Source organism: Eublepharis macularius, chromosome 14 (genome assembly GCF_028583425.1).
Source record: "Eublepharis macularius isolate TG4126 chromosome 14, MPM_Emac_v1.0, whole genome shotgun sequence".
Taxonomy (NCBI): domain Eukaryota; kingdom Metazoa; phylum Chordata; class Lepidosauria; order Squamata; family Eublepharidae; genus Eublepharis; species Eublepharis macularius.
The window spans coordinates 41,597,726-41,624,136 of record NC_072803.1 but is presented as its reverse complement, the minus strand read 5'-3'; the positions used below and the strand labels follow the sequence as shown (position 1 = coordinate 41,624,136).

Below are 26,411 nucleotides of genomic sequence, written 5' to 3'. Positions count from 1 at the left end.
TACTCAGTCAAGAAATGAATACTGCCTTTCTTTTAAGCTCACTCCTTTTACTTCTTCCATCTGTTCGTGGAATAAAAGCTGCCCTCTTTTCTTTTGTTAGCAGTGTGCATTTCATTCTCTGTATGTTCATTAAATGTTACCAGTCAGCAAAAAAAGGAATGTAGTGTGCAGTATTTAATAGTATTTATAGTATATTTTTATACTGTGTCAACTTCTGGCAGTACTTTTGTTCATTTTTGTTGTTTCCTCTGATAAAATTCATCAAATAATAAGTATAACTACAACTGTACTTTCAGAAGAATTGATTGGTGGAAGAGAATTATTTTGGTTAGTCTGATCTTGCAAGAAAGAAGTGGGCCAGCATAATTGAACAGTGATGAAATTACCTACGTTGGTTGGGAATGGGAATAATCTGATAAAGTTTAGGGGGGGGGATTAACATAACTCAGAGGAAGAAATAACAGCTGAGGAGATGGGCATAATCTTTCCACTGCTTTTCCCTTGTGTGCCCTAAAATTGATGTTAACCTCCAACAAATCACAAGTGCATTTCTTCTCTCCCAACCCCATTTTTTCATATTATTTGTTTCTTTTGTCATCAGTACACCTGACTTAGCTTGTTAGGTAAAGATTGTAAGGCCATGGTTCTTTTTTAGGACAAGTGGTTGTAGAGAGAATGATATCAACTTAAAGCCCAATACAGCTTGGGAACAGCATACCTTAAGGACTGCCTACTAGTTGGGTATGAATCTACCCAACTATTACAGTCATCTTTGGGGGGCTTCTTTCAGATGCCCCCATAATCTGAGGTGAGATGGGTGGTAATTAGAGCAGGCTTGTTCGTTGTGATACCAAAATTGTGGAATTTCCTCCCTAGGGAAATTCTGATCCCTTTATTGTTCTTTTCTACCAATGGGTGACGACATTTTTGTTTTGTTTGGCTGTTCTCGTATTGACCCTCCTCCCTGTTTGTTTTTAACTTGTATGTATGTGAGTATTCTTTTAATGGTTTTTTAAATTGTTTACCACTTTGAGGGCCCAAATTGGGTGCAAAGGGGACATAAAAATATTTTAAATAGTTGAACCAAGCATTTGCAGATGTGTGTGGAGGCAAAACGAGGAGCCAGATTTGTGAAGATGCACAGGATAGTTTGCCAAACCTAAAATATATCAGTTTGTGAGAATTTGGTGGCTTAAAAAAGCATACAAACTGACTGTTGAAACATTTCAGTGCTTTTGCAAATAGTGCCAAGCAGACTCCTGGTAATTGAACTTGGCAGGTGAGAGAACATGGATTTTCTTCCTTCTGCTTGCATGTAAGGCTGAAAACTGGGAGGGGTTTTTGATTTGCAGGTGAGAATTGGTAGGTGTGTAGGGGTTAACCCTTCCTTTGCACACACACCCAGATGTACTTCCAGCTTTAGTTTGGCATACCCCAGTAAACGCTTATTGGTCCTCCTCCCCTTGGTGATGTGTGTGTATGACTATATGTTACTGTATTCATATACACATTTTTAAAAATGTTTTAATAACTGACGTTTGCCACCCTGGGGATCCCATTTGGGTGGAAAGACAGCATATAAATGTTTTAAATAAACTGGCATATGTTTCATTGGGCCAGAAAGGCACTCACTGCTCCTGGTTCCAGACAGTCACCTTTTTACTTCTGAACTGCTTCTCCCTCTAAAGCACTTAGTTAAGAGCTATGCCACCAACTGGTGTGTTCTCCCACCCCACCATACTTTGTGCCATGCCACAGGACTTCAACGTAGTTGCCATAAAAGGAGTTTGCACACGATCTTTTCCCTCTGTTTTCTTTGTAACATCTAGTTTTGTCCTTGGTTCTGGAACTTTGTCATCTGAGTCTTCGGTCTTCCTCAAGCCAGGTTCTGCCTCCTTTTTGGCCTTTGACTTTTCAAAACTGGTCCAGCAGAGCTTGGTTCATAGTATTGATCTGCCTGTCTGGTGTTTGTCACTCAAGATTCTCTACAACCCTGTGCAGAGAACCTGGTGCAGTGCTAGTTGTGCAGTCGGTAGGAATGAATGTATTCTTCTCTCTCTTTTCCTCTCTGACATTAACTTGCCCTTCCAGAGTAGGTGGCACTCATGTTCATCCCTTTTTTTGCAACCCACAAATTCAACTGTGACTTACCTTCCATGGCTCCGCTCTGTGCCCACCCACAGCTTCTCTTGAATTGTAATATCTGTCCCTCCCTTCTCTTTTCTTCATACACCACAGAAAAATCTGACACTAAAAAAATCATGTTGTTGGAAGGACAGTTGGGTTGCACACTGATTCAGATATGATAGATGCTCTCAGAATTTAGGAAAATGTACCTTGAAGTATGCCTTGCCCCAGGAGAAGGTAATGGTCTGATTTTGGGGAATCAGGATCTGCCCACATAAGGGATCAAATTTATCATCTTTGAAGTCTTTATGACGACCCCCCGTTTGAGGGTAGATGTGCAGCATCCCAGAAAGGTGTGCTGGGACTTGTTTGCAGCTCAGCCTGATCTTCCTGAGTGTCTTTTTCCTTTGGAGGGGAGGGCTGGCAGGAAGATTGCTCCCTGAGGATTTTAATTCAATTTTGGGTTGGTTGGACCTGTTTTGTCCCTTCTGTCACTCTCTTTTTAAAAAAGAAAAAAGTGTAGAGGCTGATTAGAAGTGTGATCTATGCAGAGTTTGTGCGTGCACATATGCACACCCACAAATGTCATCTGGCTCTTTGGCTGCTTCTTCCACATGAGTAGTTGCTCCACTGATCCAGCAAGCTGTAGCTGAAGTTTGAGCTCCCTGGCTTAGCAGTGAAGAAGTCTGTAATGGACTTGGACTGCTCTGTGCCCTGTTGCTGTTTCTGGTCGCCAACTTAAGGGCTGCTTAGAGTTGGGGGATCCTTTAGGTGCTTTAGAATAAAAATGGCAAACCTCTTTTTGGCAGTACAAATTCACTTTTGTCCAGGAGTGCTGAGTAAAGGGGTCTGCCTGTTCGAATCTCTTTGACAACTGGCTCCCTTTTGACTCCTTTGTTTCAGCAGCTGCCCTTATACTTTCTCCCACATGTTGAAAGATCCTTGTCTACATTAGGTACAAAGAGAAAAAGCAATGCCAAGAATCAAGTCTAGTAGCAAAGATGCTGGCAGGGTTTCTCTCCCCCCCCCTTCCCTCTCTTTCCCCATCCTCATCAGTGCTTTTTTGTTGTTGTTGTTATTTTTGAATCTTTACCTGAGATTGAAGAAAGCGGCTATTTTAGGGGAGACTCTGCTGCAAGAGCAACCCCCCTCCCAAGAAACAGATTTCCTGGAGGTGTAGCCTTGCTTTCCCCTACATTCCACCTGAGACCTGTGTACCTTTTCCTTTCTGCTAGATGAAGAGTTTTGTGGAGTCAGAAGTTTGAATGCTCCCCTCCACCATGCGAAAGGACTTCAGTGAGAGAACATTTCATCTAATAACTCCTTCATGGAGGAAATTACAGTGCTTTGTTTCACCTAGAAGTGAATAAATTCTGACCATGTCGCTGACCTGAAGTGGCCAATTTTTGTCCATACCAAGGGATTGTATTCATAGGTGTTGCTAGAATAGTGAAACACCTTCAACATTAGCTTGAAGAGTTGGATTAATCAGGGCTGCAAAACTAGTTTCCATGGTAACTGTTCAGTGATCAATAAACTAATAGCCTTTGCTTTAATCTGTAAACCATCAGAAGGAAATGCTTAGCATACTCAAATGCTAGTGATTTATTTTGGCAAGATTGCCAAATTTCTAAAACTTGATGTACTTGAGCAGTATTTTGTGTGCTGCTGTGAACCCACATTCTGCTGAATCAAATTATTTAACATCATTTACCCTTGCTATGAATATTTAAAGTTAAGATCTTGGTTTTATGGGTAATTTTTTTACAAAGGCTGCTCTTGTGAGAGGGCCTGGCTAAAATAGAACAGGAAGACAGAATTTGTATCCAGGGGCATGGGGATATTCGTAACTGTGAGAGGTTGGAAGAGACCCGCTCGTACTGGAGGACAATCCTGTGGTCAGATGGTTGGGGGAAAAGGAGAGACTTATTCATGACCACTGTTTGTCCCCAGGCCTGAAAGGGTCTTAAAAATCATCAAAAGGTGATAGAAATTGGAAGGTTCTTGGGGGACAATATCAGGATCCAAGTGCAGCTTCCTCTTTGGCCTTTCCCTTTTTTATTCTGCATTGTTAGAATTAGTATCTGGTGGTGTTCTAGCCTTGCCCTTCAAGAAAAATGGGCATGAAGTCCTGCTTGAGTTTCACAGAGTGGAATACTGGGAAGTTTGGTTCTTGTTGATATGTTATCAAAATCGGGAAATGTGCACACAGGCTCCTGGGGCAGGGTTGTGGTTTTTAGGATTTTCTAGTTGAAGTGTGTTTCAACCAGTACACTGGCATTTTCTTGTCCACCCCTACTACATGGGTTCACCTTTGTGGACAAAGAGGCTTTCTGAGTACCATGAGGTCTTCTGATTGATTAAAGCAACTTGGGATCTATTTGCAGTGCTGGTGGTCAACTCTGGATCCCTCTGGGGTTTGTGTGTGTATGTGTGTGTGTTGTGTGTGTGTTATGAAATTCACCAGGTCATGAAAAAAGAATCGAGCTACTTCCTCTTAAAGCTACAGAAACTGATTCTATAAGAGGAGGTGTGGACTTTTTTCTTCGAGGAACTGCATGTCAGGACCGTCACAGAGAGCTCTCTCGTCTGTCCTTCTCCACCTTTCAAAAGTCATCTATTGTACCTGAGAGCACTGTATGTTGGTACAAGCATATTTCAAAAGCTGGAGGAGGTTGGAGCAATCTTCTTACAACTGAACTTCCAGTCACTTGTGAGGTGATACCAAAACTTTTAAGTATTCTAAATGTTATCTTTTTTTGGAGTGGGAAGTGGTCCATTTGTGGAACTAGGAAAATTAGGCATGCACTGTGTGTTTCCAGTATCCTTTGGCTCATCTCTACCTGATCCCCTCAGCCCTGTGCCACATCTTTTCCGAAGCTTGCTTGAATGCCAAGTGCTGTTCTGTGTACCCACTGGCCATAAACCATATGGGAGCACTCTGTACCATTTTTGGTTGAAGTTATCTTGGGTTTTTATTCTTTAGAATAGATGCCATAATGAGTATCTTTTGGAACTGGTTTGAAGTAGGTACTTAAAGACACCTGAGTTGGATTCAGTTGCTCAAGAAACCCATGTATGTAGGGGTGGATGGGAACTCTGAGTCCTTGAACATGTGAAATGCTGTGTATCTAAACATGTGCAGCGGGCCTCATGTCTGGAATTAGGGAGAAGGCCCAGGAGGGTTTGTGCATAAGAGAAAATTTAGATGTGCCACTAAGGTTATGAAGCCAGCCTGAGAAATCTTCTTTTCCCCAATGTTGTGGAGACTAGTAATGGAAATACTCAAAGCTATCCAAAGCACTTGGTGCCACTGCAGTTCACTTCCCCCGGATTCTAAGACCCCTTCCCATTGCTACAAGCATGCTTTGTTGTTGTGCACCTGGACAACAGGTGCGGCAGGGCTCCTCTCCTCTAGTCGCTGTTTGTAACCCACAACGCAATGGCTGTCTTGGCTCTCTGGAGCTTAGTTTGCATTTTTGCTGAGGATGGAAGGCCTCTCCCCACCCCACCCCGCAAAGTCCTCCTAATACCTTGGGGAGGGATGCCTTTCTGCATTGGCTTGAGCGCCTTTCCCTCCCCAGTCCGGGCCGTGAGGCTGAACTCTTCAGGGCACAAAGGAGTGACCGCGGCACGCGAGGGGAGCGCAAAGAGAGGACCCCCCCCTCCTGATTTCCGAATGGCTCTGGAAGGCTGCGACGCGCCTGCTTTGCCTGCTCCTCCTCGCCCCTCCCGCGTGCCCGTGGACCCCCTCGCTCGCTCCCCCTTCCTCTTTCCGCACCTGGGGTCGCCCCTCCCCCGGCTGTTCCGCAGCCGACAGCTGCTCTGCCCGGCTGGGGCGCAGGAAGCCGCTGCCGGGCGCTCGCCTCGCGTCTCGGCGCCTTTGTCCCCGCCAGGTTGTGTGTGGGGGGGGGGGGGCGGGGGCGGCAAAGGCTTGTCTAGCGGAGGAGTGGCCGGCGAGCTGGTCGTCTCCTCGCGGGAGCGGTGGCGGAGCCCCCCGGCTGGCCCCCGCCCCTCACCAACCGGCTTCTGCAGTTTTGGGGGTGGGGAGCCGGGCTACCGCATCCTTTGGGGGGGCGTGAAAGGGGAGAGGCGGGAGGGGGTGGCCGAGGAATGCTGCAAACCGGCTCCCTCCTTCCTTCCTTTCTTTTCTCGCAGCTCTTGGAGGAGGACCCACCCCCTCGTAGCTGTTGCCGGAGATCCTCTCCCCCCCCCCTTTGCAACAAGCAGGCCAGCCTCTAGAGCGCTCCCGTCTTCTCCCTCTCCCCCTCCTTATGTGCGTGGTGTGCGCTGAGCCGCTGGCTTGGTGCTGCCGGAGAAAGAGCAGCAGCCCCAGCAGGCAGGAGGAGGCGGCGGCTGCAGCAGCCAGAGCCAGCCATCTACGGGAGCTGCCTGCTGCGGACAATGCACAGCAGCCCCGGGGAGCCTCCGCACCCCTGCTCAGGCACTGACAGCGTGCCACGTGCACCAGCAGCCGCAATGACAGCAGCTGCAGGGGCAGCCGGGCAGCCACCGGCAGCAGCGGAGTGACAGGATCGCCCCTGCAAGATGAACGCCTCACTGGACAGCAACCGCAGCAGCAGGCCCTTCTGTCTCCTGGCTGCTGGCTACCCAGAGACCCTGGACTTCTGCCTCCTGGAGGTGATAATCATCGTCTTCCTTACTGCCCTCATCATCTCCGGCAACATCGTTGTCATCTTCGTCTTCCACTGCGCTCCGCTGCTCAACCACCACACCACCAGCTACTTCATCCAGACCATGGCCTATGCTGACCTATTGGTGGGTGTGAGCTGCCTGGTGCCTTCTTTGTCTCTGCTGCACTACCGCATTGCCTTCCTGGATGAGTCCCTGGTCTGCAAGATCTTTGGTTATGTGGTTTCGGTGCTCAAGAGTGTCTCCATGACCTCCCTGGCTTGCATCAGTGTCGACAGGTACATCGCCATTACAAAGCCACTAACTTACAATACTCTCGTTACCCCCTGGAGGCTTCGGGTCTGCATCCTGCTCATCTGGTTGTACTCAGGCGCTGTATTCCTGCCCGCCTTTTTCCAGTGGGGGAAGCCGGGCTACCATGGGGATGTTTTTGAGTGGTGTGCCAACTTCTGGAAAACCGATGCTTATTTCACCCTTTTCATTGTCATCATGCTCTATGCGCCAGCTGCCTTCGTGGTCTGTTTCACGTATTTCAGCATCTTCCGCATCTGCCAGCAGCACACCAAGGAGATCAACGAGAGAAGAGTCCGGTTTAGCTCTCAGGATGGGGAGGCAGCTGAGGCCCAGCCATGCCCAGACAAACGCTATGCCATGGTTCTCTTGCGCATCACCAGTGTCTTCTACATTCTCTGGCTTCCCTACATCATTTATTTCCTCTTGGAGAGTTCAGAAGTGTACCGCAACCGTGTGGCCTCCTTCTTGACCACCTGGCTTGCCATCAGCAACAGCTTTTGCAACTGTGTCATCTACAGCCTGTCCAACAGTGTCTTTCAAAAAGGGTTAAAACGCCTGTCTAGCGCAGTTTGCGCCTCTTGCACCAGGCACCGGGCAGCAAAGGATTCCTCTGCATCAAGGAGCAAAAGACCTTCCAATGGATGTAATGTCTAAAACGGGGATTGCTTTGATTGCAAAATAACTTAAAGATGTCCAGGTTTGCAAAAAACACAACAAAACAAAAACGCACGCACACAACTTCTCTTAGAAATGCTGCTGATCCAAAAGAATCAGGAGTTTCCACAAGCATGTGCTGTCTGTTTGACGTTTCACTTTAAAAATTTCCTCTTGGTGGGTGGGAGGTGGGTGTAGTGACCCAGTGTTCAGTTTTAAGAATAAAATTCTCATTTTCTCTCTCTCTCTTTTTCTCCCTCTTCCCCACCTGGAATGACTGACAATGGTGGGTGTGCAAGAGCGTTGGCAAAAAAGACACACTTGCATTCTTCCTTACAGCTTCATTAGGGTGTTTGGAGATCTCTGCTTTGTGTGTAAGTGTGAGGATGTTAATGGTTCAGTGCTGTATTCCCTGATATTTTGTTTGTTTGTGCACATACCAAAGTATATTTCAGAATGGAGACAAGGGGTCAGATTTTGTTCTCTCTTCTCTTCCTAGCTCCATTTTTTCCCTTCAGGACTATCGCAAATAATGTGAACACTTGAATGTTTGATTTCAGTGTGCAACAAGCCAATGGTGTGACCATGTGATCAACTCCCCTTGTCCCAGTGTGTTTTTTTTAAAAGACAAAAGTTGCTGTGGTCCCCAGTGCCCTGTTTGCTGTTAGGATGCTCATTTGTGAGTTAGAGTACAGTATTTGCATCTTTTTTTTTAAAAAAACATTTGTGTAGTAACAAGATAACTTTGGTGCAGACCAAATCTAGCAATTGAATAAAGTATTTTTTTCCTATAAGCTGAGAGAATATTTGTCCTTTTCTCAGTTTGAAATTGTGATAACAGTTTGAGAATGGAGTGAAATTGCAGTGGGTTATTCTGGCAATTGGAATGCTCTCTATTTTTGTTTTGAGAGGACAATTCTCAAAAAAACAACCAAGAGATCGCTATCTTAAAATCCAAACTGTTCTGATATTTAGCATGCTGAGAGCTAGTAGGAATGGAGAAGGGGGAAAGGACACCTAAATAGCTATGGCAACTTAACCACCAATTGTAAGTACAAATTTGAGTTTCTGATTAAGGCCTCTGGCAAAGTAAGATGCTGCCTCCTCTGCTAGTAGGGTAGGTGGGTGGGAAGATGTAATGTCTGCTCAAAATAAGCAGGCATAGATTACTTTAGGTAAACCAGATATTTAATAGTTCAGGGTCAGAAGAGCAATTTCAGTGGATTTTGTTTGAAGATGGGTTGTATGTATTGCATACATGTGTGATCATGCTTTGAAAGAGCAGCCACAATTTCACAAAGGTAGTTTTAACATTCTCCTTTGCCCCAGTAATGCTCACTGTTCCATTTTTACAGGTAAAGTATCTTAAGAAGGAATGTGCTGAACTGAAGTGATTCTTAGTTTGTGTGATGGTTCTCCTGTGTGCAGCATTCCCAGGAGAGGAGATGTTCTATTGAGGGGCTGCAGTGATTCTGCCTGCAGTAGCATTGCCAGAGGGTCTGCTGTTTGCATCAGACTGTGACTGCAATCCCAAACATGCTTGCTTCATAGTAAGTCCCAGTGAAAAAAGCAGAACTTAGTCCTGAGGAAACACTGATAGGATGGCATTATGAAATGTGCAAATCAAGTACTTGTGCTTAAGTGTCACATACCCTGTGTTCTCTTTGCTGTGCGAAGGGGGAGTGAGCCATACCAAACCCTCAGACCCCACTTCCTGATTGTCAGTAGCCTTGGTCTCTCCCCCTGCCACCCAACTACATAGACTTCTCCAGATGCTTTCATCCACAGTGAGCGATAGAAATGATGGAAGGTTTTTAGTTTTCAGTTCCATGTTTGCATGGTGATGCAGAGCTGGCTACACAGATAAATATGTAGTTGAGGCATTGTTTTCAGCCCAGGAAGAAAAGCTATTGTACGGTAGCATAGATCAGTGTTATTCTTACTCTTGCAAGTTCTGAATTCTTAGTGAGACCTTTCTCTATGCTTCAAGCTCACTGATAAATCAAAATTGGAGCCTCCAGAACTTAAGTAGTCTGCCAGTTCCGAAATTGGGCCAATAATATGGAAAAGGTTTAAGATGCCAATGAGAAGGTTTGTAGCCCTTCAAGAAGTATACAGACCCTGGAATAGCTGAATTAAGACAGTAATGGAGCAAAAAAACTGTTCTTCTTAGGGAAGTCCAAGTAGGCTCAGGCACCCTGCATCAGCATGTTTTCAGCAACCATCAGTGCAGCTATGTGCCCTGTTCTACATGGTGGTGTAACATTAGAAAGTTAACTTATTTGAAGCAGATGCAGGAGACTTGTGAAAGTCAAGCCTACCCCAGCCTTCACAAGTCACTCCTATTCATCTTCTGTTTCCTGTATGTGAACTAGGAGTAGGGTTCATATTATAAGGAGTGGTGACGACTACTAGATCAGAGGTCTAGTCTACGTGTACAATAGAATGGGTTGTATAATTTCTGGCTGCAGGTGATAAATCTGCATTCTAAGTGTTTTGTCCTTGTAAAAGCCCTATAAATAAGAATTGAACACCTCTAGGACAAAGCTTCTTAGACTAGCACTTCACATGGTGGTCAAGTTTTCTTCTTCCAGGGAATTGTCTGTGTAGGGGAATTTTGAGAAATGTAATCCCTTCCCTGCCATCTGAAGTGGAACAGCCCAGTCTGCCCCTCATTATGCCACATGTCTAGCCCAGGCCTCAGATGACTTTAAAAGGTAGCTAAACAAATTTGTAGAGGAGAGACTAGTAGCCCTGTTCTCTCCTTGCCCCCCCACAACTACATAGACTTCTACAGATGCTTTCATACCCAATGAGTGATAAAAACTTGATGGAAGGTCTTTTGAAGTATATTAGCCAAGAACGTTGTATGAAACTGCATTGTTAATAGACAGGATACTTCTCAATGCCAGTTTTGGGGGGGCAACAAAAGGAGCTAAGCTTTTAGTCTCTTTTCCTCTTCATGTGGTCCTTCCAGGGTGGGGAAACAGGATACTGAAGTAAAAGAACTCACCTTGGTCTGATCCAGAAGAGCGTTGAGGGCAACAAAGCCGAACATAATCAAGTGCTTATACGATGAAAGTGCTGTACAAAGAACAGGCAGTGTTAGTTATCAAGTGGACACCTTGCAGTGCAGTCCTCGTAACACTATCCTGGGGAGCTGAAGAAGAAACACCATCTGGCCCCTCTGTGCCAAGCGGTAAAGGATAAAATTTTGACTTATTTGCAAGGCTAAGAAAGAGAGGCCTTACTTCACTCAGTAGCTGCCTGTGCTGTCAGGTCGTTATTAGTCCTCCTGTCACTTTTACCTCTTTGCTGAAGAAGTTGCCTGAAACGTATGTTCTTAAAAAAAGCAGTGGTTAATCTCATGTGGGTGCAAGCATTCACAGGACTTAAGCACAGGCAGCCTTTATGTGCATCTTGTTTTTGGAGAAGAGCTGGTTTACCTGGGCTGCTTTGTGACATACTTGCTCTCTTCTTTGTGAAAAGAAATGTAACCCTTTAATTCACAGTAGATATTAACATTAAATTATAAATTAAGTTTAAAAAATAATACCTGGGTTGGCAACCTGTGGCTCCAAAGCCAAATGTGGCTTAGTACAAAACTAATTACAGTTCTTTTAAAAATTAAGATTTAAAAAAATCAAGATAACGGAAGGGGCTGTGGCTTTGTGGTAGAGCATCTGCTTGGCATGCAGAAAGTCCCAAGTTCAGTCTCCAGCGTCTCCAGTTGAAAGGATCAGATAGTAGGAGATGTGGAAAAACTTCACCCTGAGACTGATGGATCGATGGTCTCATTTAGTATAAGACAGCTTCATGTGCGCTCATATATTGGATGGGTAGGTCCAATGCTAGAATAATTAGCTTAAGAAAGGAGTGGCAGGCAAGTATCTATATGGGACTAAAGATGACCCAAGGTAGCCTGATATCATCAGATCTTGGAAACTAAGCAGAGTCAGCTTTGATTAGTGCTTGATGGGAAACCTCAAGGAAATCTATGGTGGTTATGTGGAGGCAGGCAATAGCAAACCACCTCTGAACGTCTCTTGTCCTGAAAACCGTACGGGGTCACCAGAAATTTCTGGTGACGTGACAGCATTTTCCACCACCAGAGGGCTATTTAGAGATGCTTTATAGAAAGGGAAATGATAGAAGTGAATGGTTGTGTGTAATCCAAGTGTGAACCATGTGCAGATTTATGCTAGTCCACTAAAACAATCACACAGGGTGCTTTTGTGTATATCAATTGGTTACTGTGATCTTGTTTGTGTGCCACTTCCTAATAAAGAGCTTGCAACAACCAGTGTTTGGGCTGCAGAAATTTTATGGATTCTCAGTCACTTATCAGTAATGTAAAGCTGTGTATTTTTTATTATGCAAATGGACTTTCTTATACTGGCTTTTTGTAGTTTGGCTAATTTTAATTTTGTTTAAATGTAGTTTAATGTATTTTAATATAGTTTGTCTCTTAAATTATAAACGTGTGCTGAGACTTGATTTAAGGTTCTGCCCTATTCCATATGAATCTCCTGGTATCTAAACATCAGCCAGGTAGGCCCTGCTGTAGGTATCAACTTATTCTGCCTTTATGCAGAACGGGGATTTCTTAGCAGCTTTCTCTGAGCTTTGTAGTGGACAGTTTGCTTGGCTTCCTTTCCACAAGGAAGGGAAAGCATATTTATTTCTGCTATCCTTTATGAATTCTAGTTTTGGTTTTTTTTCTAACACTCTGGTTTTATTATTTTAGAGTTTCCTTCTACTAAGCAACAAATTGTCTACTGGGAAAAGATTCTTCCTCCATTTGAAGAGAGTTTTCGCTTAGCAGGAGGGGAACCACTGGATCCAAACCACGGTGTATTTTTAATGTTATTTAGCAACTTTTAGAATTTTTTTATGGATGCTATGTACAACTTTGAAATCTTTATGAAAAGTGGGACATATACTTCTTCAGCCTTCTTTTCAACTTATTCTTCCCCCTCCTACATGTGTTGATGTCATTTTAAGTGCACATTCTGAGTTCTCTTGTGAAAGTATTGTTACTGGATAGCATTGTATGACAGCCAGCATTTTTAGAATATCTCATGATGACTTAGGGCTGAGGAGTTCCGGTTCCTGTTCAGTCATGCATTTGGAGGTGACTGTCCCTGTCCCCAAATGTATTTTAACTCTGATATACTGTAACCTCATAATTACAGTAAAGATGAATGTCCTAAATATGCGTTTTTGCTGGCTCAGATGTTTCCAAGGAGTGTTTCTGAGGACTTGATGATATGACCTTAAAATAGTGCCAGCCTTTTACACCACAGCTAATTCCGTTGCTTTGTTCTAGTCATGTAGCTTTTGCAGGCATATCAATGGATTCTTGGATTGCTCTGTAGCCTGAAGGTTTGTGTTCTGCAGCAGAAGGCATTCTGATGTGCTAACTATTAATTTTGCTGCCTTGACACAATGAATTAGGACTCTCTTAGAGCCCAAATGATCGGATTCATATTTTGGATCCAGGACTCCTTTTGGATTCTCAGGTTGAGGCTGTGGCCAAGGACCCATATGATTAGCTTCAGTTGATTTGGCAACTATTTTCCTTCCTGGAGCAGAAGTATTTGGTCGCTGTGGGTGCACACACTAGTAGTCTCCCATTTGGAATGCTGCAGTTTGCTTTTGTGGAGCTGCCCTTGGAGGCTGTTCAGAAGCTTCAGCTAATTCAGAATTCTTAGCTACAGAGACCATATATGTGCCTGTTTCAGTTGCACTGATTACATTCAAGGTGCTGGTGCTTATCTCTAGAGCCCTTTGCATTCTTGCCCTAGGACGAGTGAAGGGAATGCCTTCTCATAGTTTCTTTTTCCGACCTCTTTGCTATAATGTAGCATAGGATCAAGTGCAAATCAGTCTTTTCTGGCACATGAAGGGACCCTGACCTGGGGCCTTGTTCTGCTTGCTGGTGCTATGGCAGCAGTAGCTCCTGATGATGGTATTTTGGAATGGGGGGGGGAGTTCTAGGACAACCTGAGAGCCCTATGGTTAAGGGGGAGTTTTGAGGTTCGGGAATGGTGCTGCCATGGCACCGATTCCTATGGGGTTCTTTTTTGTTTTCTGGCTTCAAGTCAAGCTTGAATGAAGATGGATTTGGAGAGATTTTGAGGGGCAGATTGGGCTGGTGACAAAATGACAGGGTATTGACAGCTTCTTTAGATCAGTGTTTTGTGATCCCAGATAGAGTCACCTCCTTTATATCAAATGATGCTGCCTAAATCCAACCTGATTGAGGACCAAGGCATTAGTAGAAGATCAGTGATTTAGTTCATTGGTCACCCCAGGCCAATTCCTTGAATTATAAGCAGTACCATTGGTTACAACTGGAAAAGTAATTAAATGCATATATATTTTAAAAGGAAATTTTATTAAGGGATAACATATGCTAACCAGGTAATTTCTATATCTAAGTGCTCAGTTCTGCAATGTGTAAGGACAGACGGACAAAACAAATTTATTCTACAGAAAGTAGAAAGCTGTTGTTCTGGGATGGGGGAAAGAGGCAGGTCCAGAGTATCTAGCAGAACCTTGAGGAACTAACATTTCTGAAAGGTAACCCTCTGCAGTATGCTGGCAAAAAGTGCAAAAACAGTTGAAGAGAAAGATGTAACAAACACTGTGGTCTGGCAGTTTTGTTTAGTATGTATATAGAGCCAGTGATTTCTCTCTCTGGAGTTTTTTAAACGTTTGCCAATTGTACATTTTTGATCTTTACCTGGCTCTTGAGGTCCAATAGCTAGCAATCAGAGAAGTTCTGCAATGTACAACCCTTTTTTGCTTGCCCTGAGCGTGCAGCTTTCTGAAATATTAAGGTAAAAATGACATTTGTTGTCAGGAAAGGAACAGGTAACTAGTCTGCAAAATCTCTTGCATTCTTGCCAGTTGCTACTCTCTGGAAGCTTTAAAAGCTTCAAATGACTCTATCCTCCACCAGTGCCTTTAAAGTAGGAATAGTACTTGTTTTCTTGCTAGGAGTAGGGGTTTGAGATTTTGCTCAGAGGCTGATAGCTGAAATCATAAGAGTTAGCTTGCCTGAAACCAGGAATGGCTAGGTTTTCTGTAGAAGTGCTGTTTGCCTTCTCTTCCCCATTGCTACAAAGTAAGTCAGGTTTCCCTCTAGTTGCTTAAGTCTGTTAAGATGCATTCTGGGTGAACTCATTATTTGCTTTCAGCAGTGTGTGTTTATGAACTTTGATATATATCCATTTTTTTTAGCATGTTCTTTGGATGGCTGAGGGAGCAGTCATTATCAGCATTAACTGCTTTGTATTACTGGGCCTCAAATTAAGAAAAATTGTCATATTTGGGGGCTAGATTTGTTGGTCACAATGAAATATAAAAAAATTTGGAGCGGATGATTTTGAACTTAAGAGCTAATACAGAGCTTCCCACCACCAGGCCACATGAAGGTGGTCTGTACGCCCAACATAAAGAGGTTCAGTCACTGTAACCTTCCTCTCTGCTTACAAGACTTGGCATGGTTGTGTCATCAATTGACTTTTTGTGAGTACATGCCAAAGGTATTATAATGTCTTGAGACAGCTGAGGAGAGCTATGGTGGCTGAAAAAACACATTTTTTTGAAAAATAGTCATTACAAAGACCCAGGAGAGGTTTCTTGGTGGCTAAGCCTTTGGCCAATACCTTCTCTATTTATAGCAATACATGCAGATATTTTTAAATATGAAATAAATTGTATTGAATACAGGATGCCAGTTTTTGTTTATTCTTTATTTAAAATATTTCATTGACAGTATTTTATAGCACTTTTTAAACCAAAAAGTCCCCAGAGCACTTCACAAGTTAAAAATCAGAAATATTAAAAATGATGATGTAGTAAAACTAGTTAAATGACATCTAAGGCACCATACATCTTCAGCAGCATAAAATAATCCAATTTCGAATATGTTAGATTTCAATCTAACTTGGTAGAATAAAGTCTTCATCTGCTTCCAAAACAAGGCAAGTTAAAGAGAGAGATGATCCTGTAGGAGGAGATTCCATAATGTTAGGGCAACCACTAGCAAGGCCCTACTCCTGAAAGAAACCTTTCAGTCTTAGATCCATCTGCAATGGAAACCTCAGCTGAGAAACACTTGCAGTTCCAAAAGAGTTTTGTGCAGTAATGTGTATAGGCTGGAGGACAAAAGCATTGCTGTGTACATTTTTTCCAAGTCTGATGTATGCTGCTTAGGCTATAGCTCTCTTGTGAGGGTGTGGTATGTCCTTGGGAGCTCCAAACAAGGGCTCTTAAGTGGTGAGGGGAAAGTTCCCTTACTCTTCCTTCGCTACTGGTGGGTAGTTTCCCCCTTTTTTAGCACTGATATTTTCTTCAGTAATATCCTACAAGGGAGACTAGGCTGAGTGAGAACTTGATAAGGTCTCCCTGTTAAGATTTACTTTTAAGGAGGGTTTTGAACCTGGTTCTTCCACCTCCAAACCAAATCCTCGATCTGGTAAAAAACATGAATAAATCAGCGGAACTTCCCCAAATGCAACGTTCTATACTTCCTTAACATTTTTTGGTCCCGTTGTTGCATGCTAAAAATTGAAATCTGCCTTCAAGATACATTCTGTTTTACCGCTAAGGTGGCATGTAGCATTGTACACAGAAATTTCTGTAATGCTAGAGGATTCTGTTCTCCTTTGAAAAAGTGCAGACAGCCACCTCTGGTGTCGGAGCCCGCACCAGTATGATTTATGACTTAGGAAACGGTACTCGGTGCCATTATGTAGCTATTGATTTTGGAGATGTGGAATTCTAGCAGTTGATGACATTAAGTTTTTATTTTGCGTATGTTTTTACACATGGACTTTCTCCTGTGTTCTTGGTCCTTGATTTAGAAACTGGTTCTCAAAGTCTATTTAAAATAAACCTTTCCGTATCTTGTCTTTTATGCTGTGCCTTTGTGTATGGCTGCATTCTTGCACGAGTGTCGTGGGTTCGTTGCTTGTGCTTTTCACCGTTCTCTCTTTTTTTGTTCTATGTATTAAATGCTCTGAGATGGAAAGATCCAGCTGCTTGTCTCTTGTCTCTGGCATACAAACAGTGACCAGCCATTTTTTGTGGATGCTTTAAAATCTGCACATGATATAGGGCAACTCTTGTTATTATCTCTTTTTGTTGTTCTTGTACCAAGTGCCTCTTTATGATTTTCTTGTGGGAAACTTGAGCCGTAAAAGGAAACGAACACAGCTGAGGGGGGCTGGGTATCACTTGAGGATTCACTCTTATTTTTAGAATCGGACTTATTGCCATATTTGGCCTGAAACAATGTCATATTGGAGCATTATTATATCAAACAGCAGCTGGCTACCCATCCTTTAACTTGTCTCAAACGGATTTGGGCACAGTTATTCAATGGAAAGTGGGCTCAAGAGCCACAGTCTAGTAAATATTTTCTTTTAACGTGTGCTAGTTGTACATAACTTTTTTGGCATTAGGATATTTGCATTTCTCATATATTGCTTCCAATGCTGAAAGTGGTTGAGCTTAGCAAGATGAGAACTCTGTTTTCCCAAGCATAATTCCCAGTGCAGCTGCTTGGTATGAGACAGAATGAAGAAATGTTTATTGTATTGATTCAGCTTCTTTCTCCTGTGCTGCCCCCACCAAAACAATAAATCAAAAGAAAAATAATAGTATCCACTTAATATATGGTTGTGCTAAAGCAAAACCAAGCAGCAAACCACAATGTACACCCTATGAGTTTAACCCTGGCCATGGAAACCAGCCCAAATTTTGGAAGTCATTCCAGGCCATTTTGTAAGATGACTTAGGGCATTATTAACTGGAGTTTTCTACTATGCAAGATCCCTTGGACTGGATGGGACCTCCATTGTGCTTGCACAAAAAAAATTTCCTGGTCCAATGGAAAGAAATGTTATAGCCAGCCTGGGTGGTTTAGATGTAAGGCACAAGCAAGAAGTTTTTAAGCTGTTTTAAGCACCTAAGAGCAGTATTGCTTGATCAGATCACCATCCAACTAATCCTTTATTTTGCTGGATCTCTCTGGGAAGCTTTTGAACAGAGCATGAGTGGAGAGGACCTTTTTTGATGCCTGGCATCTTGTCTTTTCATGGAGATTCCATTTAGTGGTCCTGGATGCAAGCTGTTGGCAAATCTACACTCTCCTCCATGTATTTGGATGTTCCTCTTTTGACAGTTAACTAAGCTGGTCGCAATTCCCACACTGAGTGATGGTGAATACTTACTGCCTTACCACCAAGGATCCCTGGGGACTGTACTTCTGAGAAGGGGATTGGGATCCTGAAATCTGGTTTGGGGTTGGAGAGAAATGATCCTCTTGAACCGTTAAACCTTGTTCACTACCTGGAAATCTCCAGCTTTCCCTGTTCAGCTTGCCGACTTCCCTCCCATTCAGTGACTAACCAGGAGGCATACTGGGAAATTTGTCATCTTGACTCTGCTGGCCCCCTTCGTTCTCATGGCAGGTTTCCACTCCGCTTTCGTTGTTGCTGCTTTCTTTTTCTTCCTGCCATTTATCGCTTTCTATTTTCAACCTCAAGATTGCGAAGGGTGTGTGCTTGCAAAGGTTTCCTTTTGGCTCCCCAGCCCCCCCACTGGAAGCATGAGAAATAGCCCAGCAAGCCAATTCTCATCACAGAATATAAAAATAGGAACTATGGGGGTTATACAATGGCTGTGGTACACTTGTTTAGACCAGCTAGTGCTGTTTTTTAAAAAATCTTTAAAAAATGTTATCATTTCCGTACATTTTTTTCCTCTGTCCACAAACAACATGTTCCAGCTGCAGGAGAATGGAATAGTATCAGAATCCCAGAGCCAAGTTCTGAAGCCACTGCAAAGCAAGGAGATATACGAACCTCTCACTGAAAGTCACTACACCAACGTTGTACTGAAAGTCACTACAACAGTTCACAACCCTGCTTGATTGCTAGTGGGACTTTATTCGCATATAAAGGTGGACCTAATTCTGAATGAGAGGTTCCTTTGCCAATCAAAAGCTGTTAGAAACCTAGGATTTCAAAATGTGGGTGTGCTAAATATTTCCAAATCTTAAAAGATTTATGATTCTTCCCTCCCACTTCAAAGTCCTTACTGAATTACTATAGCTAACACCCCCAAATAATAGACTTTAATGTTTGCATGGTTCTGCTCATGTATATTGTCTCCATGAGTCAAAAAAGACTGGTTATGTGCATTGGGCTAGAAACTTCGTACCAGTGAAGCCTAATTTGCATTTAAATGCAGCCCTGTGCCTGTTGAAAAGATGTATGTAATGTGTCTTGGGCTCCTGGGTCTGGCATGCTCACCCTCCCTCCTCCTCTCAAGTAAAGCTTGGAAACTGAAGACTTCCTGGTTCCCAGTAAAGCACAGATCACGGTGATTTCTGAACTGAGCACATGATCCCGAAGACTTTAAAGTTTTGTTCCTGTAACACCAAGCTACAGTTGGTCATTTACATCTGAACAGAGTTAGAGAGACCTTCTGTCATGACTATTAATTTTCTAGGCTCCAGCCACCAAAGTTAGTTGTAACATAGTCTGTGGAGAGCATGACAAGATGTGGAATTATATCAGTTGGCGGTTCTTGCCTGGGAATGTCCAGTCTTCTGCTTCCTCCTAGGCTGCTCTTGTTAATCTCAGGAACAAGCTGGGCTATGTTTTCCTCTGGTAAAATAAAAAGTAGAGACAAATAGCTGCTTATTCGTTATTTTTTTCAGAGCTTTTCAAAACCAAAACCTTCTGATTAATGAGTTTTGTTTGATCTTGTGCAGAGAGGTTTGTGAGGCTTATCTTCAGAGCTTGGGGGCTTGAAAAGTAAAAGTGCATTGACAGATCTAGATGGGCCATTGGTCCACTTCATTTCTCACTGCAGGTACCAAAATTCATTCTAGTTGAGGCATCACTTGGAGTTTTAAGGCTGACTCTTGTTCAAGTTTTAGGGAAAATTATGGAATAAAATGCAGGTATCAGGGGATGAGGGTAATTTGATAAGTTCATAAAGACTGTCTTATTTAGATAAGGCTCTGCTAAGGTGGACTGTTCCATGGCCTCGTAGACAGGAATATTGTTAACACCCTGTGTTTCAAGAAATAGTTAAAGTCACGTTTTTGTGTCAGAGAAAATTCAAAAGTTACAAATTTGCATAGATTTTCTGCAGAATTTGTTTTGCTTCTGCTATAGACTGGGGGATGGTTAACAAGAAGCTCTGCAGGGCATAAAAACCCTAATCCTGGTGTCTGCAAATCCTTTTCAGCCGCCTGCTAGTGGCTAGAGTGTCAGAATGGGTTCAGGAAGACCGAGGATCAAACTCCCACTCTGCCATGGGAGCTCCCTGGGAGACCTTGGGCCAGTTAGTCTCTCTCAACCTAACCTGCCTCACAGGGTGGTTGTGGTACAGCAATGGTGTAAGCTGTTTTGGATCCCCTTGTAGGAAAAAAAACATACGATGCAGAAATAACATTTCAACAGGCATGTCCTCTCTGTAGCCATAGCAGCTAGAAACTTGCTGTGAACACAAAGCAGAGAGCCCCTGCAGCCTGATTTTCACACCTGGTTGTGAATTCCGCAGCTACAGTGTATCTTTGGTGTGGGGGATACATGCGGTTGTGCCTGTGTGTGCTACCGTGTATCTGCACCAGAGCGGAGAATTGAAGCATGGCACTGGCCACGGTGTGGAAATGGATGCAGTGCAAGCTGCCTGTCTTGGAGTATAGTGATGGTAGTTTTTGTTAAAGAGTGTCAGATGGGAGGATTTCCAAAGCAGCCACAGCCTTATAATTTCCTCTTTTTGAGCACACGCAGCAGTTTACATCACGAAACATGCTGCTGCTGAGTGTAAGAAGGAAGGAGGCTGCAAGACTGCTTTCCATGGTGAGCGGACATTCATAAGCTAAGACATGCAGGAAGCCTTATTGGGCCTCTCTATTTTAAAAAAGCCTAAGTGATTTGAAAGTGAAATAAAAATTAGATGCCTCAATCCAGGAATGAACTTCAGTGTTCAGAGTCAGGCTCCTATGACATAATGGCTGACTGTGTCTTTTGTGTGGTTGGGGGGACTTGGATGCTCATATGGGGTCTTTGTAGGGTTAGGGTCCAGAGAGCACAGGAATTGGCTCTTCCTTAACACAGATCGAGAGGTTATATCACCTTTTGGCAGATTCCTTTGGTGATCGACTGACAGGTAGGATGGGCAGTCTTAATTGGCAGCCCTTTATTGCCTTTTAATATGAACACTTCAGCACAAGGTGAGAAATTGCCAGTTCTTGTATTGTGGGTTGTGTTTTCAAGAGGGACGGATCATGGAGGGTTCTAGTTCCAGTCCCATCTGTAGCCCTTGGATTTAACCAGCTTTTCCTGTCTCATTGGCTTTGCAGGAGTCTCCACAAGACAGTGCCATCACACGGGATATCAACCGTACGTTCCCTGCCCATGATTACTTTAAGGACACTGGGGGAGATGGACAGGACTCATTGTACAAAATATGCAAGGTATTGAACATGTTACTCCTTTAGTCCTGGGCTGAAGCAGTTGTTGACCAGAGCTATGAGATTCAGATGAATAGGTTGTCTACTCTTATATGCCAGGCTAATGTGATTTGGGGGGAAAACCATCCTGTTAGCCAGAACCTGAAGCACGGTGTTGAGTGAGGTGCAATATTTATAGTTAAATTTCCTTTGAATGTGATTCTGCTTGTTTGACTCTGTGCACAGGATTGATTTGCAGCCATGTTGGGTACGGGGGAGGGAGTTGTTTCCAAGCTCAAATGTACTGGAGACCCACAGTGGGTTCTGTTGGTAATTGCTCCAGCAATGTGTGGCTTGGCTGGTTTGCACAAATCACCTGTTGGTTCTGCAGGCACTTTTCATATAACGTTCTTGTCCTGTGCGTACCTTTTATTCTGGCTTCATTTTGGTGGATGGAAGGCCTTGTCTGAGTGCTGGAGGTTGGTCAGTGAACCTTTCAAATTCTAAAAATCCTTTTGCATGGTTTCAAGGTAACTGTGAGCTTACTGGAAAATACATGTGTGGTAGAAATGCCGTGTGGCTTGAATCTGATAACAGGTGCCTCTGCCTCTCCAGCAAGGGGAAACCGGCCTTGGGTTCAAAACATGTTTTTGAAACCGTTAACTGATCTTGCGAGTTTCACCTGCCAATGGGGAACAGAGCAGAGGGGATCTTGCAAAGGATCTCTGCACTCCTCTGGATAGGAGACCTCACAATTATTCACTTCCTCGTTAGCATTATAAGGCAAACTGCAAACACAATCAAATTGCTCATTGAAACACAGGAGGCAATTAGCAGGTAAAAAAAGCTGTGCTTCATTTTGATCCTATCTCCTGGCTTGATGCGGGGGCAGGAGTTCCGGCTCTTTGAATTCCACATTTAGAAATCCTCATCCTCCTCCCCAGGAGACTGGTTGGCATGAGAAGCAGCTTGGCTTCCTGGCCACCCTCTAAGCACTTCTTCTGTCAAAATGCGCCATTAAAAATGATGAGCTCCACATGGGATGCGCCAGGTCTGGAGGAAGCCTCCATTGCTTGTGTATAATTGATACTCAAATCAAAGACTTAAGGGCACAACTTAAAGGCTTTGCTTTGTGTTAATATCCCTGCATCAAACTGTAAAGCTCTTAGAAAGGGCAGTGTGGAACTCTGGAGGCCCATTCCACATTGGTTTACTTTAGAAACTGCAAGCTCATGCTCCTAGATACCTGCTGTCCAGATACATAGGTGGGATCAGGTGGGGATGAGTTTTCTGGTGTATTCTTGATACTCCTGTTTGATTGGCATCCTGTTCTCTTCCCAGGCTTACTCTGTCTATGACGAAGAGATTGGTTACTGCCAGGGCCAGTCATTTCTTGCTGCTGTGCTGCTTCTGCACGTGAGTTTCTATTTTCCTTTGAAGAACAAATCTTATGCAAAAATCATTTTGAAGAAGGAAGGGGGCTTAGGCCTTCAGCCTATTAAAAGCCTACTGTCATGCCCCACCAAAACAAATACTAAACCTAACCAAATGCTTGGGTGAGAGAAAAGAAAAGCTCTTAGCATGGTGCCTAAACTAAATAGTGTCGGTACTGGATGAGCAGCTTGCAGGAAGGGAGTTCTGCAGTCAGGGTGCTCCCACAGAAAAGCCTGTAGGTGAGGGGGAGGTATACAGAGTAATCCTTTTGTTGAAGATATGAATTGACGGCGAGGTTTACACAGTGTAGACTGCATGATTTACACACCTGTACTTTGGTATCTTCTGTGTCTCCCAAGCTTCCCCTGAAGGCTGGTGTAACAGCATCCTAATTCCTTTTCCCCTCAGAGACAAGCTACAAGTGACACCTGACACAGGTTGGACACTTGTCAGCTTCCCTCAAGTTTTGATGGGAAATGTAGGCATCCTGGTCTTGCAGCTGTAATGGAGAACCAAGCTGTAAAACCAGGACGCCTACATTTCCCATCAAAACTTGAGGTAAGCTGACAAGTCTCCAACCTGCGTAAGGCGTCACTTGTAGCTTGGCTCTCAGTGTCAGCTAGGAAGAAAATCTACCAGGCTGCTTGACTTCCAAATCCAATGGGGATATTCCTGGCAACATTTAAACAGGGCGCGTTTGGTACTGTGGTTGCCAACCTGTGTTTTTGTTTTTTTCTTTATTCCCCTGGTGTCCTAGGTTTAATATCTTTTTGCCAGTTATCCTTGACTGAAGTAATCACTGCAGAAAACCTCAGATGGCGGCTGTAGTCAGTCCTGGATGACAGATAAAAGTGTGTGCACGTGGGGTGGGGGGTGCAGTTCAAAGACATGGAATGTGTCACTCTCCATGTCAGAATAAGCATGAAGTTCTCTTCACAGTATGCAAAAGGATATATTTTTTGAGGGCCTTGCCATCACCTGCTCAGAGTTCTTCAACCCAGCTTAACCACATCAGAAATGAGCTGGAAATGGCTGTATGAATGGATCCTTTGGGTCATGGGTATGAAATTTTACATAGCTTTGAGCCCAGAACCAGATCGGCAGTGCCAAACTTGTTGGCTTTCTTTCTGAAGCCTTCACATGTGCAGAAATGCTGATCTTTTTGTACAGCATTCCCCCCCCCCCGAAAGTTAATTTCTCTTTCTGCCACTAAAGATATTTTTAAACCGTTTTCTGTTCTTTTTTTAATAAGCTATCTGTGCTGTCAGTTGTTGAATGACACTGTGCAGATCTTCCGGGCCAGGCTGTTGTTCAGATCAATGACCTCCTTTTCTCACAAAAATAAAAAAGATTTTTTCCCAACCCTTCAGCCTCTTTTGAATGATGGCTGTACCATCCTCCAGTCCTAAATATAAAATGACTCTATGCTTCTCCAAAAAGCCAGACATCCTGCCAGGTTAACAAAAGCAGCCATTTTTTTCCATGACACTTGGAAGATGCAAAAGGATATCACAAATATGCTCATCAAATAGGCAGGGGATTGTTTCACCGTGTTTTTGCATATTCACAGGGAAGACTTGAAATGCCTTAATAGATTTAGCAGTGATTTGTTCCTCCAGGACAGCTCCAGCTGTAAGGGATCCTTTGCAGTAGGTCCCCCAGTAGTCTCCTTCTCTTCCTAATCTTCAGGCAGAGGCAGGCGAATGACAGAAACTGTCATTGCCTTGGCTGACAAATGAGTGGCAATAGACAGTGGGGCTGGTGGGAGAAACACAAGTAGGTGGTAGCACCCCTCCTCTTTGGGTCTTGGCAGCTGCCATTTTGTTCCTAGAAGAAATCAGGTGGGCAAGTGAACAGTCAGCAATGGCTACTTTGCCTTTTCCCTCTTCCGTTAAGGAAAGGGAAGGAGGAATTGCCACAGTTACAGATAGGAAGGTGCCTCACAACAAATGATAGCAGATGGGGTGGGCCAGAGGGCCCAATTCCAGCAGCAGTAAGGAGAAGCTGCCATCACCTGTCTCCTCCCTCTGAGCTGCACCAGTGGCCTCCTTAGGGGATTGAGCCACCGTCAGAGCTTGGACCTCCTGTGCAGCTGCCTAGGAGAAAAGAAACTCTTTTTTCTTCTTTAGTGTGAAAGAGGAGGGAAAGGAGAAGCTGCTGCCACCACAGTGCAATGCAGGAGAGTGCAGCATCATGAACAAGATAGGTTTGGAAGAGACCCATTCCTAGAAATCCAGAGGATGTTGTATTGGCTGATGCTGTGCAGCAATAGTTCAGGGGTGGCAGTCAGCCCTATTGGAGTCCTGACAGCCACCTGTTGCCAGTCCTCTGACCCCTGACAGGCATATGGACAGCTATTATTTATTTAGAGAGGTTATCTTTGTGTTGGATGGATTGTAGAGTTTTGCATCTGTTTTGGGGTGGTTTTTAACATTGCTTCCAAGAGAGAGAGAATTGAATCCAAAGATATTTGAACTGCGTTGCCTGTTTGTCTATGAAAGAGCACCTACAGGGTTGGAAAAGCTGTGCTCCCTTATCACAAGGCAGATGCCCCTAGCATAAGTTGGTCCAGATCACAAACCTTTGTGATGCTGGGGAAACCAAGAACAAAGCTTTGGAACAGAAAATGATGCATGACGGTGGAGGGTTTTGGCTGCAACCTCCTGGCAAAAGAGCAAAAGATTCTGGATCAGTGAGAGTCTGTCACACTAGCAGCTGACAACTGCTCTGCAGCTAAAGGTGGCCTTGCTGTGGTTGACTACACCCTTGACCAGCAGGAGTTGGCACAAAACTGAGGCAGGAGGAACAAAGAAAGCATCCTCTGGGGGCTGCTTGTGGATGTCCTGGGAGCAGCTTGCTTTGGGCTGCTCATATAGTCAGGCTGTTAACTGGGCATGCCAGTGGGAAGGACTGAAGACAGAAGGATGTTTAGATTCTTCTCTTTTTTTAAAAAAATGGCAGCCGTTTTTGTTCTCTCTTTGACAGATGCCTGAAGAACAGGCGTTCAGTGTTCTGGTCAAAATCATGTTTGACTATGGACTCAGGGAACTTTTCAAACAAAACTTTGAAGATTTGCACTGCAAGTTTTACCAGTTGGAGCGTCTCATGCAGGTAAGGGTCATCTGCCTTACTCGAAGCAGGAGCAGAGATTCTAACTGTCTTGATTTCGGGATGGGAATTTGGGGGTTGATGGTGGAATAAGCTTTATACTGCAAAATCTAGAGATGCTATTAGAGAATAGATACTAGAGAATAGCAACTTTCCTAGGGGCGTTGCATGGGATGTGGTAAGATGTGAACCAAGGACTGCCTGGCTCACAACTTAGTCTTTTGAGCTTTTAGGCATTAGTAGCTGTTTTACCTGTCACTTTGACACCTGGCCGGAGGCCTTTCTCCAGACAGTGTAGGGCTTCCTTCTGCCACCATGATCATCACCTTCTAAAACACTATACAACTTCTGGGGGGCAGCTATACAGAACAGATTATCATCTCCAAACAGGGTAACAATTGGCCACCAGTAGCTCCTGAACCATATCCGGTCTTCTGAGTGGGGACCATTTGGCACCTCGATTGCCAGGACTGAATGGAGAGCAGCATCTGTAACAATGTACTTGGCATCGGGCAATTTTGTAACAAAGTGTTAGCTCCTGTCTTTCTCTGCCTAATCCCTCAAAAAGCTACTGCTGGTCAGAGTAGACAGCCTTGGGCTTGATGAACTGAGGGTGTGAAGCAGCTTCATCTTACTGCCCATAGCTCAGTAGTCA

At 43.9% G+C, this 26,411-nt stretch overlaps 2 protein-coding genes across 5 annotated transcripts in view; both read left to right on the top strand.

Moving 5' to 3' along the window:
• RABGAP1 (RAB GTPase activating protein 1) overlaps positions 1-26,411 on the top strand; it is a 74,549-nt gene that overhangs the window by 32,769 nt on the left and 15,369 nt on the right. For all 4 annotated transcript variants that reach the window (XM_054997433.1, XM_054997430.1, XM_054997431.1 and 1 more), the window contains exons 14-16: positions 21,125-21,238; positions 22,556-22,630; positions 25,634-25,759. In XM_054997433.1, the coding sequence (XP_054853408.1) occupies positions 21,125-21,238; positions 22,556-22,630; positions 25,634-25,759 (315 nt within the window). The remainder of the gene's footprint in view (positions 1-21,124; positions 21,239-22,555; positions 22,631-25,633; positions 25,760-26,411) is intronic.
• Positions 6,589-7,728, top strand: GPR21 (G protein-coupled receptor 21). Its single transcript, XM_054997434.1, has one exon. The coding sequence runs from the start codon at positions 6,676-6,678 to the stop codon at positions 7,726-7,728; it is 1,053 nt and encodes a 350-aa protein (XP_054853409.1). The 5' UTR covers positions 6,589-6,675.